This window comes from Babylonia areolata, chromosome 8 (assembly GCF_041734735.1).
Source record: "Babylonia areolata isolate BAREFJ2019XMU chromosome 8, ASM4173473v1, whole genome shotgun sequence".
Lineage (NCBI taxonomy): Eukaryota > Metazoa > Mollusca > Gastropoda > Neogastropoda > Buccinidae > Babylonia > Babylonia areolata.
Window position 1 is genome coordinate 29,147,779 of NC_134883.1, and position 12,383 is coordinate 29,160,161.

A 12,383-nucleotide genomic window follows, 5' to 3' on the forward strand; every position below is an offset into this window, starting at 1 on the left:
GGTGTGGGGGGGAGTTGTGGGGAGGGGGATGGGTTGTGATGTGTGTGAGTGATGGTGGGGAGGGTATGTGTGTGGGAGAGGTGCTGAGGAGGGGATGGGTCAGAATGTCTGTGTGATGGGGTGGGTGTGTTTCTGGGGGAGGTGTGGGGTCATACACGTAAAAGCCCACTCATGTATGCTAGTGAACGTGGGAATCACAGCCCATGAATGAAAAAGAAGAAGAAGAAAAAGAAATCGAGAGAAAAAAATAATGAGTGTCACTGTGTCTGTGGGTGCGGTGAGGGTCGTGATTTGGAGTTGAAAAGAGAAATGGTAAAAACAGAAGTGCACTGAAATCCAGAGGATAAAAAAGAAAAAGAGGGTGATAGCACTCTGTGGTAATGTGTGGTGTACTCTCGAAGAGCAGCTGATATTTCACACAGAGCAATCTGTTTGTGACTAAAAGGATAACAATAGATATGCTAGTGTGCTTGTGTGTGCATGCGTGCACATGCATGTGAACATATAATAACCTGCGGGTGAATCAACCAAAACCAAAACATAGCCACAAATCCCCCTCCCCCTCCCCCGTCTCCCTCCCCGTCCCCCAAAGGCATGCCGAGTTGAGCTGAGCGTCTGTCTGCTCATATGATGGGCGCAATAGCCGAGTGGTTAAAATGTTGGACTTTCAATCTGAGGGTCCCAGGTTCGAATCTCGGTAACGGTGCCTGGTGGGTAAAGGGTGGAGATTTTTCCAATCTCCCAGGTCAACATAATTATGTGCAGACCTGCAAACTCCCGGAAACGGAGTATGGTTGCCTACAAGTACGGAACGGACATGCACGTAAAATGTTGCATGTCTGTCTGAGTGTGTATATGTGTGCGTGCCTGAAATCTGATTGAATGACACAGGAAACGAATGATGAGCGCCCAAATGGCAGCCGTCAGTCGACTCTACCCAGGTTGGCAGCAGCATTCTGTTGAGCAAATGACCCCGTGCAGACCTGCTTGTGCCTGAATCCCCTTTGTGTGTATACGCAAGCAGAAGATCAAATATGCATGTTAAAGATCCTGTAATCCTTGTCAGCGTTCAGTGGGTTATGGAAATAACCCATACCCAGCATGCACACACCCGAAAGCGGAATATGGCTGCCTATATGGTGGGGTAAAAAAACGGTCATACACGTAAAAGCCCACTCGTGTACGCACGAGTGAACATGGGCGTTGAAGCCCAATAGCGAAGAAGAAAAAGTAGTAGTCTGCTCATATTCTGTGTCAGGCTTGAGCTGCATACCCGGCGACCAGGCAGGCACCCCTTGGCACCTGAATGCCTCACCAGGTGCATCGCCAGGTGCACCCTCCCTGTGGCCGGCTTGCCAGCCACTTGCCTCTTCCTCCTGCCTGTTCTCACCAGCCCCCTCTGCCAGCTTCTCCCCAGGCTTCAGCCCTTCCTATTCTCCCTCCTTCTCCCCCTCCCCAGAGGAGGAGGAGTCTGTTTCCAAGGCAGCAGCAGCAGTGTCACCGTACAGTCCGGACTATGGTCAGTGGACCCCAGCCTACTCCCCGTCCAGGGGCAACACTTCGGCAGCTTCCCCTCACCAGACAGTGTCAGGGTACTCGCCGACCAGCCCCGGGTACTTGCCGTGGTCAGCCAGTCCTCAGCTTCGTCATGCTTCGTCGTGTTTCACCTCTGTGCTGTACTCTCCCAGCAGCCCTTCCTATACACCATCAAGTCCTGACTACTCTCGGCCGAGCTCGGCAATGCACTACTCGCCGTTGAGTCCCGACTGCTCTCAGTTGACCTCACCCACATACTCGCCGTTGAGTCCAGAGTTGTCTCTTGATTCCTGTTTGACCTCGCCCTCATACAACCCGTCGAGCCCAAGGTACTTGCCCTCCTCCCTGTCCTACCTTCCCATGGAGTCCGCGTACTCCCCTTCATATTCTCCGCCCAGCTGCACCTACTACTCACCAACCAGCCCATCCTATTCCCCAGTGAGGTCTGACGACTCACCAACCAGCCCATCCTATTCCCCAGTGAGGTCTGACGACTCACCAACCAGCCCATCCTATTCCCCAGTGAGGTCTGACTACTCACCAACCAGCCCATCCTATTCCCCAATGAGCTCTGCCTACTCACCGACCAGCCCATCCTATTCCCCGCTGAGGTCTGAGTATTCACCAACAAGCCCATCCTATTCCCCAATGAGCTCTGCCTACTCACCGACCAGCCCAGTGAGTTCTTACTCACCAACATCCTACTCCTGCAGGACCTCAGCTTATTCCCCTAGCAGTCCTTTATCATCACTGATCAGTCCTTCAGACTCTTCTCCGACAAGCCCGAGGACGGTCCCCCTGCAGATGCCAGCTTACACGCCCAGCGCCCTCTACACCCCAAACCTGCCAGCCTTCATACCTTCACTAGTATCCACGGCAAGTCCGAACATTGTGTACACACCGTCCAGCCCATCCTTCTCTCCTGCAAGCGGCATGTGGGCTGGCTCAGAGTCTCCAGCCTACACGCCAAGCAGCCCTTCTATCAGTCCGGCATCCTCACCACAGGGCCTGGCTCTAGCGTCAGTGGGTGGATCATCGGGATCCTGCGCCTCCCCATTTGTCAGCAGTGAGAAGTCGCCCCAGCCTTGCCACTGTCCTCATGCCTGTGGATCAGACAGACACTTGCCAGGTAGCCCTGGGGAGGAGACCCATGACAGTCCTTCTCCAAGTCGGATCAGGGGCAGGCAGGAGCTCTTGGCCACCAGCCCTGACATGTTCAGTGGTGTGGTGTCGCCTTCACGCAGTGCCCCAGGCAACGACAGCCCGCCCAGTGCCGGATTCTCTCATTCCACCCCCATCCCCAGTTCTGTTTTCCTGGAACTGGTTGCTCTTGACGAGTCAACACGTATGTCCCAGTCTCGTGGAGAACCGGAAGTGATGCATCTCTCTCAGGAGGGTCATGTGCCTGTGCTGAGATCTGAAGATGCCTCACTTGAAATGTACCTGTCGCAGAATGACACAGTGCACATGTTCTCTTCACAAAGCACGCATCATTCTCAGAACAGCGTACTGGTGAATGTTGAAGAGCCATCTCTGGATTCAGAGGTGGAGGGTGGTCTGGTGTTCCCAAGGCATGACTACAACTCCATGGATTCTTTGGACGGTTTCGGTAGCCAGGATTCCGTGGGGCCACTGCACAACTCACCCCAGCTGGAAAATCAAGATCACGATTCCAGATCATCAGACTGGAGAGCCGATGAGAGTAGGGACGCTGGAGGTGCACAGAGCCCGTCAACGGCATCGTTCACTCCTTTCTTCAGATCGTTACGGACCTCATCCATGCCTCACCAGTCACCAGACACCACCAGTCAGTCTGCACACAATGCTCCCCATGGCCTGCTGTTTCCAGGCATCTCTGCCAGCCTCTATCAGCCCAGCGCCATGAGTGGCTTGCAGAGAACTGGGTCTCACTCTTCCCCTCGGCCCTCCTCAAGGCCGTACGTCGCTGTCGTCAGCAGTCCTGGGGCGATGGACTCCTTACCTGAGGGTGGGCTTGAGCACCACGAAGAGACAGCAGGGGACCTGTCAGTCAGGTCTTCTTCACCCCTTCTCTTTGAGCCCAGCCCGCTGAGATCCCCCCTTTCCCATCACACTCCATCCCCCCAAGCCTCCAGCTGGCAGGAAAGATCACCCTTGCCGTCCTTTTCCCCCGCTTCCCATCAGCCTGGGTGGGAACCAGAGACTCCGAGCCCAGCCAGGTCGCCTGAGTATGAACCTGCGTCGGATGATGATGAGGCCGAGGACTGGCTGATGGAAACGATGCTGTCGCTGCCTGCTGGCCATGACAGTGATTGAAGACTGGCTGGTAGACTGGCTGGAAAATAATGATCTTGTTACTGTCAGCTTTGACACTGGCTGGTAAAAACTATGTTGTTACTGCATTATGGCCTTGACATTGAAGACTGGGTGGTAAAAACTTTGCTTTTATTGCATGATGGCCTTGACACTGAAGACTGGCTGGTAAAAACCGTGCTGTTTCTGCTTGGTGGCCTTGACATTGAAGAGTGGCCAGCCACCTGACTGCGATTACAAGCTACTGGTTGAAATTGGACGTTACTATTATATACCACCAAATGAAAAATGATGTCCTTAGTGTAAAATGTCTGAGACTGGAGTTGAATTTAATTTCATTATGAACTGTCCTCATAGTATTATATTACAAGAATTGATTCCTCAACACTTTCTTCTTCTGGAGTCAAATTATAATTTTTTTTTTTTTTTTTTTTTTTTTTTTTTGAAGACTGATGTCTTCAAATTCAAGAAAACTAATGGATTTAATTTTAAAAGTTATGAAGATGGCAATTGTCTATAATATAATTATGCCTTTGAAATTATAAGTCCGGCTTCATAGAACTGCAGTTAGAAAGTGTACAGTTATAAGAGGTGGTTTTATCATTACTTTCTTTGTAATAGTCCATGGCAGTTTTATAGGATGTTTTGATATGCTTTCAGTGTGTGATTTTATTTTGATAAATGAGTGTGGGAATAGTGTCACATTATCAAAAGAACATATATTACATATATATGTAAAAATCGACATATGAGTGTTGTCAACACTAATCATTTATTGTGTTTTTGTTCGCGTTTGTGCATTTCTTTGTAATCCTCCATTCCTCAAGAGGGATTAAAGGGAACTGAATCTGGTCTCTTGGCTTTATACACTTTGATATGAAATGCTTGGTTCTCATTGTCCACAGAAAACTGTTGGAGTAGGGAGGGGAGGGGGGGGATGGGTGCCGGTTGGGAAGGAGTGTTTAATCCTTGTTCCTTGTGGCCTCATCTCATGTGTGTATTTTTTTTCTTTGTTCGTTTATTTGCTCCTGTACTTCCATCTAGGTAAAATGACTCATTGATTGCATTGCATTTTCTGCTCTGTTTTATGGGACAAAGTTATTTCACTCACTGACTCCAGACGCTAGTTTGTACAGCTAATGACTTTTGTTGAGTGGGTTTATTTATTGATTGACCATAATATCTCGGTCACTGACAAATATCCTTCAATACTGAGGTTGTTCACTCCCTGCAATGAGGCCAACAGCTGAACAGATTTCAGTCATTTACCCACAAAGATTACTGTCATGATTTGCACAGCGTCTGATGGTTTTAAAGGGTGTCGGCTGTGCTTTGTGTTTCAGACTGTATTGAATGACCCATAAAGCACAAAAAAGTTTTCCCATTGATCTTGATAGGAATCACAATGTTATAAGAAGTGTGAAGATTTTTTCATATTTTCTGCAAGGACATGACACGGGTCTCATGCCTGGTGTAGGGACATCATGACATCATGTTGCCAGGCGAAAATTTCCTGACTGGGGTCACATGGATCAGTGTGTGGGATTTCTCTCATGGAAAAATACATCGTTGGTCTACAGATTGATATCGTGTGTTCTGTCGGAAAGGATAGGGTATCTGTATGCATATCAGTTTCTGTATTCTGTTCATCAGTGTTGTTGTCATACGGTTGCAATAGTCGAGTGGTTAAAGCGATGGACTTCCAATCTGAGGGTCCCGGGTTCGAATCTCGGTGACGGCGCCTGGTGGGTTAAGGGTGGAGATTTTTACGATTTCCCAGGTCAACATATGTGCAGACCTGCTAGTGCCTGAACCCCCTTCGTGTGTATATGCAAGCAGAAGATCAAATACGCACGTTAAAGATCCTGTAATCCATGTCAGCGTTCGGTGGGTTATGGAAACAGGAACATACCCAGCATGCACACCCCCGAAAGCGGAGTATGGCTGCCTACATGGCGGGGTAAAAACGGTCATACACGTAAAATCCCACTCGTGTGCATACGAGTGAACGTGGGAGTTGCAGCCCACGAACGCAGAAGAAGAAGAAGAAGTCATACATTCTACAGACTAGTCAGGTGATGACATTATTTTCAAGCATGATTTGTGCATGCATGATCACATCTGAGGATGAGGCATCAGATCGTTGATGCTGAATGGTTGAAAATGTTTTAAATGTAGACTCATTGTCCTTTATTGCTTACAACATATGTTAATTTACTCCTTTTCATTTCTGTCCATCCATCTATTCAAAAATAAATTCGTTTGTGAATATGTACACATGAATATTCATGTTGAATATGGTTTTACGCAATGGACGTCTTTTCACAGTTACATTTTGATTTCATAATCTGAGTTGTGTTGCTTTTTTCACCAATTACATTTTGATTTCATAATATGAGTTCTGTTGGGTTGTTCTTTTTTTCATGTATATTGAACAGCTTTTACTTTCATGATGACAAACCATCAATAAAGGAAATGATAAATGCAAGCTTTTGTTATTGGTGTTGTTGTTTTGATAGGAAGGAAGAAACAAGCAGGGCTCTGTCTCTTTCTCATTCACCCTCTCTCTTTCTCACTCTCTCACACATATTATTATATGGAAAAAAAAGCCCACTATGTGACTGAAACACAACAAAAACGTTCATTTCATGAAGATACTGTATTTCTAAAGATGATGAGATTACTGATTAATGGTTATTCATGAAAACATAAGAAGAAGAAAACATTAATAGGTATTTAATTACACATACTTAACCGTGACCCACCAGTGCAGACTCCGGCAGGGGTCTGACATTCCTGTCCTGTGCAAACTACTATCCGCTTATGCGGAGAAAACGAAAGTAGCTACGGCCGATAACCTCCCGGAAGTAGGCAACCTCCCCTTTGCCTCCCTGACTAGCGCCCTTTTTTTCCGGCAGCCATGTTGTATTATTGTCACGACAAAATAAATATCTGTAACAAAATGATAGGGGGAGGGGGTGTTACTCAAGTCCATTGGGCGGGACTGTCCTTACTCAGTGGCTACATTTCACACCTCAGACCCTTTTCTATCCATAATCCACTAGATCAAGCTTACACACCTGCTGGCTGTACACTGACACAAGCCATAGTTTCTGGATTAAACACGTTGCTTCAACTGACTTTGCAGTATTACTGTTAAATGGTCTGCCAATGCTGTTGTGAAGCAACATCACAGTTCCACTGACACAGTGTTGCCCAACAGAACTAAGTTATTAACAGAGAACCCTGGAAGGCTTCAAATCCCGAATCTGATCACCTCCCCCCACCCCTATACCGGCCTCCCCCCCCCTCCCCCCCCATCCCCTGGCCCAGCAACCTCTACCTCAGGAAACCTCAAAAACACGCAAACCCCCCTTATAGTCTACAGAATCTTCATAATGATGAAGGCGGTAGTCAAGGGAAAGAAGAAGAAGAAGAGCATGAAACAATTACAAGTGGTTACTCACAGCCAGCGCCGGGTCAGTCAACAAGGCTTCCCTTGCACCTTTTCATTCAACCTGTATCAGGTTCCATTTCTTCCAGGAGATAACTAAGAATTAGCTGAGCACCTTAGTTATATTCTATACTGATAAACTACAACGCTGCCCAATTGGCTGAAACAGTTTGACCAGTCTTGGCACTGTCCTGGTGATACTGAGTGACGGAGTTAACACTGACATCCACTACTCCATTCTGATTTACTCTTATCCAACACTGCTTGATCTGATGCACTACAATTCAAAACCTACTTCTGTCCACACTCTGTGACAAGTTTAGCATATCATGTCACAAGGAGAATGGAGTGGGGAGGTGAGGTAGGAAAGGAAGATACAAATTCTGGTTATGACAGCTGGCTTGATCAAAGATTACAGTCGCATAAATTTCTGACATACCGACATTACTTCAAAAGATGACAAGGTGCGAAGACTGAGGAGTGGGAGGCGGGGAAGGGGAACTGACGAGGGGTCTGGGGGTAGGATATACACACATACACACAAACCCTATTAGTATAATAATTATGAGCCCACAGCTCATTACACAAACCACACCACGCCGGTAAACTAGTTACGCCATCAGCAAACACAACTGCAAACTAGTTACAACGTCAGCAAGCACAACTGCAAACTAGTTAAAACGTCAGCAAACCGGCACAACTGCAAACTAGTTACGACATCAGCAAACACGACTGCAAACTAGTTACGATATCAGCAAACACGACTGCAAACTAGTTACGACGTCAGCAAACACAGCTGCAAATTAGTTACGCCATCAGCAAACACAACTGCAAACTAGTTACAACATCAGCATTCACGACTGCAAACTAGTTACGACGTCAGCAAACACAACAGCAAACTAGTTACAACGTCAGCAAACACAACTGCAAATTAGTTACGATGTCAGCAAACACAACTGGAAACTAGTTACTACGTCAGGAAACACAACTGCAAACTAGTTACGCCATCAGCAAACACAACTGGAAACTAGTTACTACGTCAGGAAACACAACTGCAAACTAGTTACGACGTCAGCAAACACAACTGCAAATTAGTTACGATGTCAGCAAACACAACTGCAAATTAGTTACGCCATCAGCGAAGAGAACTGCAAATTAGTTACGCCATCAGCAAACACAACTGGAAACTAGTTACTACGTCAGGAAACACAACTGCAAACTAGTTACGACGTCAGCAAACACAACTGCAAATTAGTTACGCCATCAGCGAAGAGAACTGTAAATTAGTTACGCCATCAGCAAACACAACTGGAAACTAGTTACTACGTCAGGAAACACAACTGCAAACTAGTTACGACGTCAGCAAACACAACTGCAAACTAGTTACGACGTCAGCAATGTGTGGGGTAGGTACAGGTGACACTTTACCTGCACACATTAACACCCAGTTTGCCTCTAGCATCTAAATCACACAGCATATTGTGAGCTTAATGAGCTGTTCTGCTCTCATCCATTTGTAGTCATCTTAAAAAACAAAAACACACACTTACCAAAACAAGAGAACATACAGGTACAGTGTAGCAATGATGAAATACACTGTGTGTGTGTGTGTGTGTGTGTGTGCGTGCATGTGCATGTGTGTGCGTATGTGTGTCACAGTGTGCGTGTGCGTGTATGTGTGTGTGTGTGTGTGTGTGTGTGTGTGTGTGTGTGTGTGTGTGTGTGTGTGTGTGTGTGTGTGTGTGTGTGTGTGTGTGTGTGTGTGTGTGCTCAATGCAGCTAAGAAACACCGCATGGAGAGACCGTTCTTATCTGACATCAAAAAGTTGCAAAGCGATATCAAGGGAAGTCACTCTTCAATTGTAAGCTTTGGGATAAACATGGGATTGCTTCCCTTAACAAACGCAGAGTGAAGTATTTTTGAAGTATTTTGAAGTACATTTGGCTTTTGTGCGATCGTTGATCAATCAGCGTGGACAGTTAAACAGTGCATGGGTGCCACCACAGACAGACAGACGCGGGACACACACACACACACACACACACACACACACACACACACACACACACACACACACACACACACAGAGCTTTGAAGTCGGTAAACAGGTAAAATGACACACATTTTATAATCTGTCTGTCAGTGATATGTTTTTTTTTTCTTTACTTTTCATTTTCTTTTTTCTGTTTTTTTTTTTTTCCTCGACAGTTTCCTGGTGAAAATAAAAGGGAGTTGACGGATTTCGGTGAGTGACTCAGTTATGCTCATCATCCTTCGAGTAACAACGAAGAAACTTCAAGGAGCCTCAGTAGACATTATAACCATTCGTACACGACAAACTGACTCCTTTAGCGAAAAAAAAAAAAAAGAAGAAGAAGAAGAAAAAAAAGAAGACATTTCTGATGCAGAATGTTCAGATGGTGGGTGTTGCGTAAGGTTGTGGGTTTTTTTTTTTCTTGTTTTATTTTGTTTTGTCGTATACAATTCCAGCACGTCACCACTTTTTTTTTTATTTAAATTTATTTATTTATTTTATTTTTTGTTGTTATTTTTACTTTATTTAATTTTTTAAAAAATCTGTTTTCATTGTTATTTATTTTAATTTTAATTTAGTATAATTAATTAATTTATTTATTCATTTTTATTATCATTTTTCTTCTCAAGGCCTGACTAAGCGCGTTGGGTTACGCTGCTGGTCAGGCATCTGCTTGGCAGATGTGGTGTAGCATATATGACGGGATTTGACCGAACGCAGTGACGCCTCCTTGAGCTACTGATACTGATACTGATACTACTTTTATGATTCTTAGGTAATGTCCACGGATGATGATCGCATGCAAAGCAGTATGACAGGATATCCGGCCCCTGGGGGATACAATTAATTAATCAGTTAATTAATTTACGAAGAATCGTCGTGCGTAGTTATGACATCGATCAAGGTATTCACTGCGCCAGGCAGTGTGCAGTGGCCGGTCGGTGGGGTTTAAAACGTTTCTAATGACATGTATTCTTGAATGGGCGATGGTATAAACTTAAAACAGTCACTGGACAATTCAAGCCCTTGACTACATGTAACTATGTAATCCAGTAGGTATGCTACGTACCACTGAGCTGCTTGTTGGGGGTAAACTCAACAAGAAAACAATAACAACCGAGATCACGGTACGATATGATTACGCAGCTCAGTCAAATCGAAACGAATCTTCCATTGAGTGATTTTTAACTGATTTGACTGATTGCCTATTAAGCTCTCTGGAATACACGCCAGAGCAACTCTGCGGCAAATTCAAGAAGAACCGCGCCGCTCCCACGTGTGTCACGTTCCCACCCCCACCCCCATACCCCGGGGGCAAGTCTATGCAATGAATCAGTGGCACTGACCCCAGGCCATTTATAGTTTCTACGGTCTTGAGTTCTCCCAGCGGAAACAAAACCATCCGCAGTGAGGTTTAAAAAGTTCCTTTTCCAGGGAAAGCGCAAGGTAAATTCTTTCCCCGAAACAGTTCCAGCTATCGCTTTCGCTAGACATTTTAACTCACTCAGTACGGCCAGTCCTCTCTTCTCCTCTACACAGACCCCTCGGATGTCCAGTGGGTGTCTCAATGACCCAAACTTTAGCTTCCGTCGTCAGAATTGTGGTATTCTTTGTCAACATTCACCTCTTCAGTACAAAAGCCTTCCGCTTGCAATATTTTGATGGTGGTAACTGGGGTGAAACGCTGTTAACGTCGTCTCTTTCGCCGTTCGTATGGAGAGAGTTAACTGATCAACCGCTGGACCAGCCGACTATCCTCTACTGTACGACTGACGTAAGTAGGCCCACACGGTACAAGAATTGTTGACTGAGACACGGCACATTGTGCCGCTCATGGGGAAAGGCAGCCGCGCTCACCGTCAAAACCGTGGCACCTGGAATTCCACCCAAGAAGGTTTTGATTTTAACGAGGTAAGTTAACAACTAGAACTACTATGTCGATTATGGGTTCTCGTACAGTAGGCTGAAGTTGTGTGGGTAATGTTTCCGAGGTGCCATGCTGGCCTGTTTTGTTCCCCCCCCCCCCCCCCCCCTATAATGTCTTACGCGCGCGTGCCCAGTATATGTGTGTGTGTGTGTGACAGTGTGTGTGACGGTGTGTGTGTGTGTCGGTGCCGTGTGTGTGTGAGTGTGTTTGTGTGCGTGTGCGTGCGTGCATGCGAGCGTGTGTGCGTGCGTATGTATGTATGTATGTATGTATGCCAGTTTGTTTGCGCGCCTTACAGTAGTGCGCACATTGTACTCACGGTACATAATTATACTGATGAGAGCGTATACTCACACCGTCTCTCATACACACACACACACACACACACACACACACACACACACACACACACACACACACACACACACACACACACACACACACACACAGAGTCAATCACACACACACACACTGACACACAGAGTCACTGGCTGCCGGAATCACACACACACATAATATTCTCCTCTCTCTTTGTGAGAAGAAACCAAGACTCGTACCACGTAGAACTGGGTTGAAAGCTAGCAGTATACTTGACAGTCGAGATAACACGTACACACAAAACACAACACAATCCAGCCAGTTTATAATGGCCTGATGTGTTTCGATTGTGTTGTCATACACTTCACAGCTATAAATAGCCCTGGGACTTTTGCGCGTTCCTAAAAATAGACTTTCCTGCTTCACACTTGATAGTTTCAAACGAAAACCCCAGCGCTTGCGAAGGTGAGTTGGAGTTTTGAATGCATATGTCCGGTTTTAAGAGTTTTTCGTTTTGTTTCATGCTTTAGAATTTTGTTTTGCATGTGCACTGACAGTTTTGCGTTGTAGCCTATGTGTTTGCTCACACATTTCGAGAATAATAGTCAATTCTAGCGCGCCCTCAAGTTTTGACACAGCTGAGTAAACGACATCTGTAAGAACAGAGGAAAGTTTGTTTCTAAACTGACAGGAAGTATCGCAACACAACCTTTTTTCGCAATGAAGATTTACCGCACATGTTGTATACTGTAATATATACCGTAGAATGTTGTGTATTCGGTGTGGAACTATTGATCCAGTATGTATTGACACTGTCGAT

General features: G+C 45.8%; 2 protein-coding genes across 6 annotated transcripts in view; both read left to right on the plus strand.

The window, feature by feature from the left end:
• LOC143284712 (DNA-directed RNA polymerase II subunit RPB1-like) overlaps positions 1-6,303 on the plus strand; it is a 31,731-nt gene extending 25,428 nt beyond the window's left edge. For both annotated transcript variants that reach the window (XM_076591647.1, XM_076591648.1), the window contains one exon: positions 1,259-6,303. In XM_076591647.1, coding sequence (XP_076447762.1) covers positions 1,259-3,831 — 2,573 coding nt within the window. In that variant the 3' untranslated portion in view covers positions 3,832-6,303. The remainder of the gene's footprint in view (positions 1-1,258) is intronic.
• Positions 6,304-10,865: 4,562 nt separating this feature from the next.
• The window catches only part of LOC143284715 (uncharacterized), a 64,472-nt gene continuing 62,954 nt past the window's right edge, over positions 10,866-12,383 (plus strand). For 3 of the 4 annotated variants that reach the window (XR_013055600.1, XM_076591651.1, XM_076591654.1), the window contains exon 1: positions 10,866-11,229. The gene's annotated coding sequence lies outside the window, so the exon portion shown is untranslated. Of the gene's footprint in view, positions 11,230-11,918; positions 12,029-12,383 lie in introns of those variants that run through there. The other variant, XM_076591652.1, reaches the window with a different exon arrangement.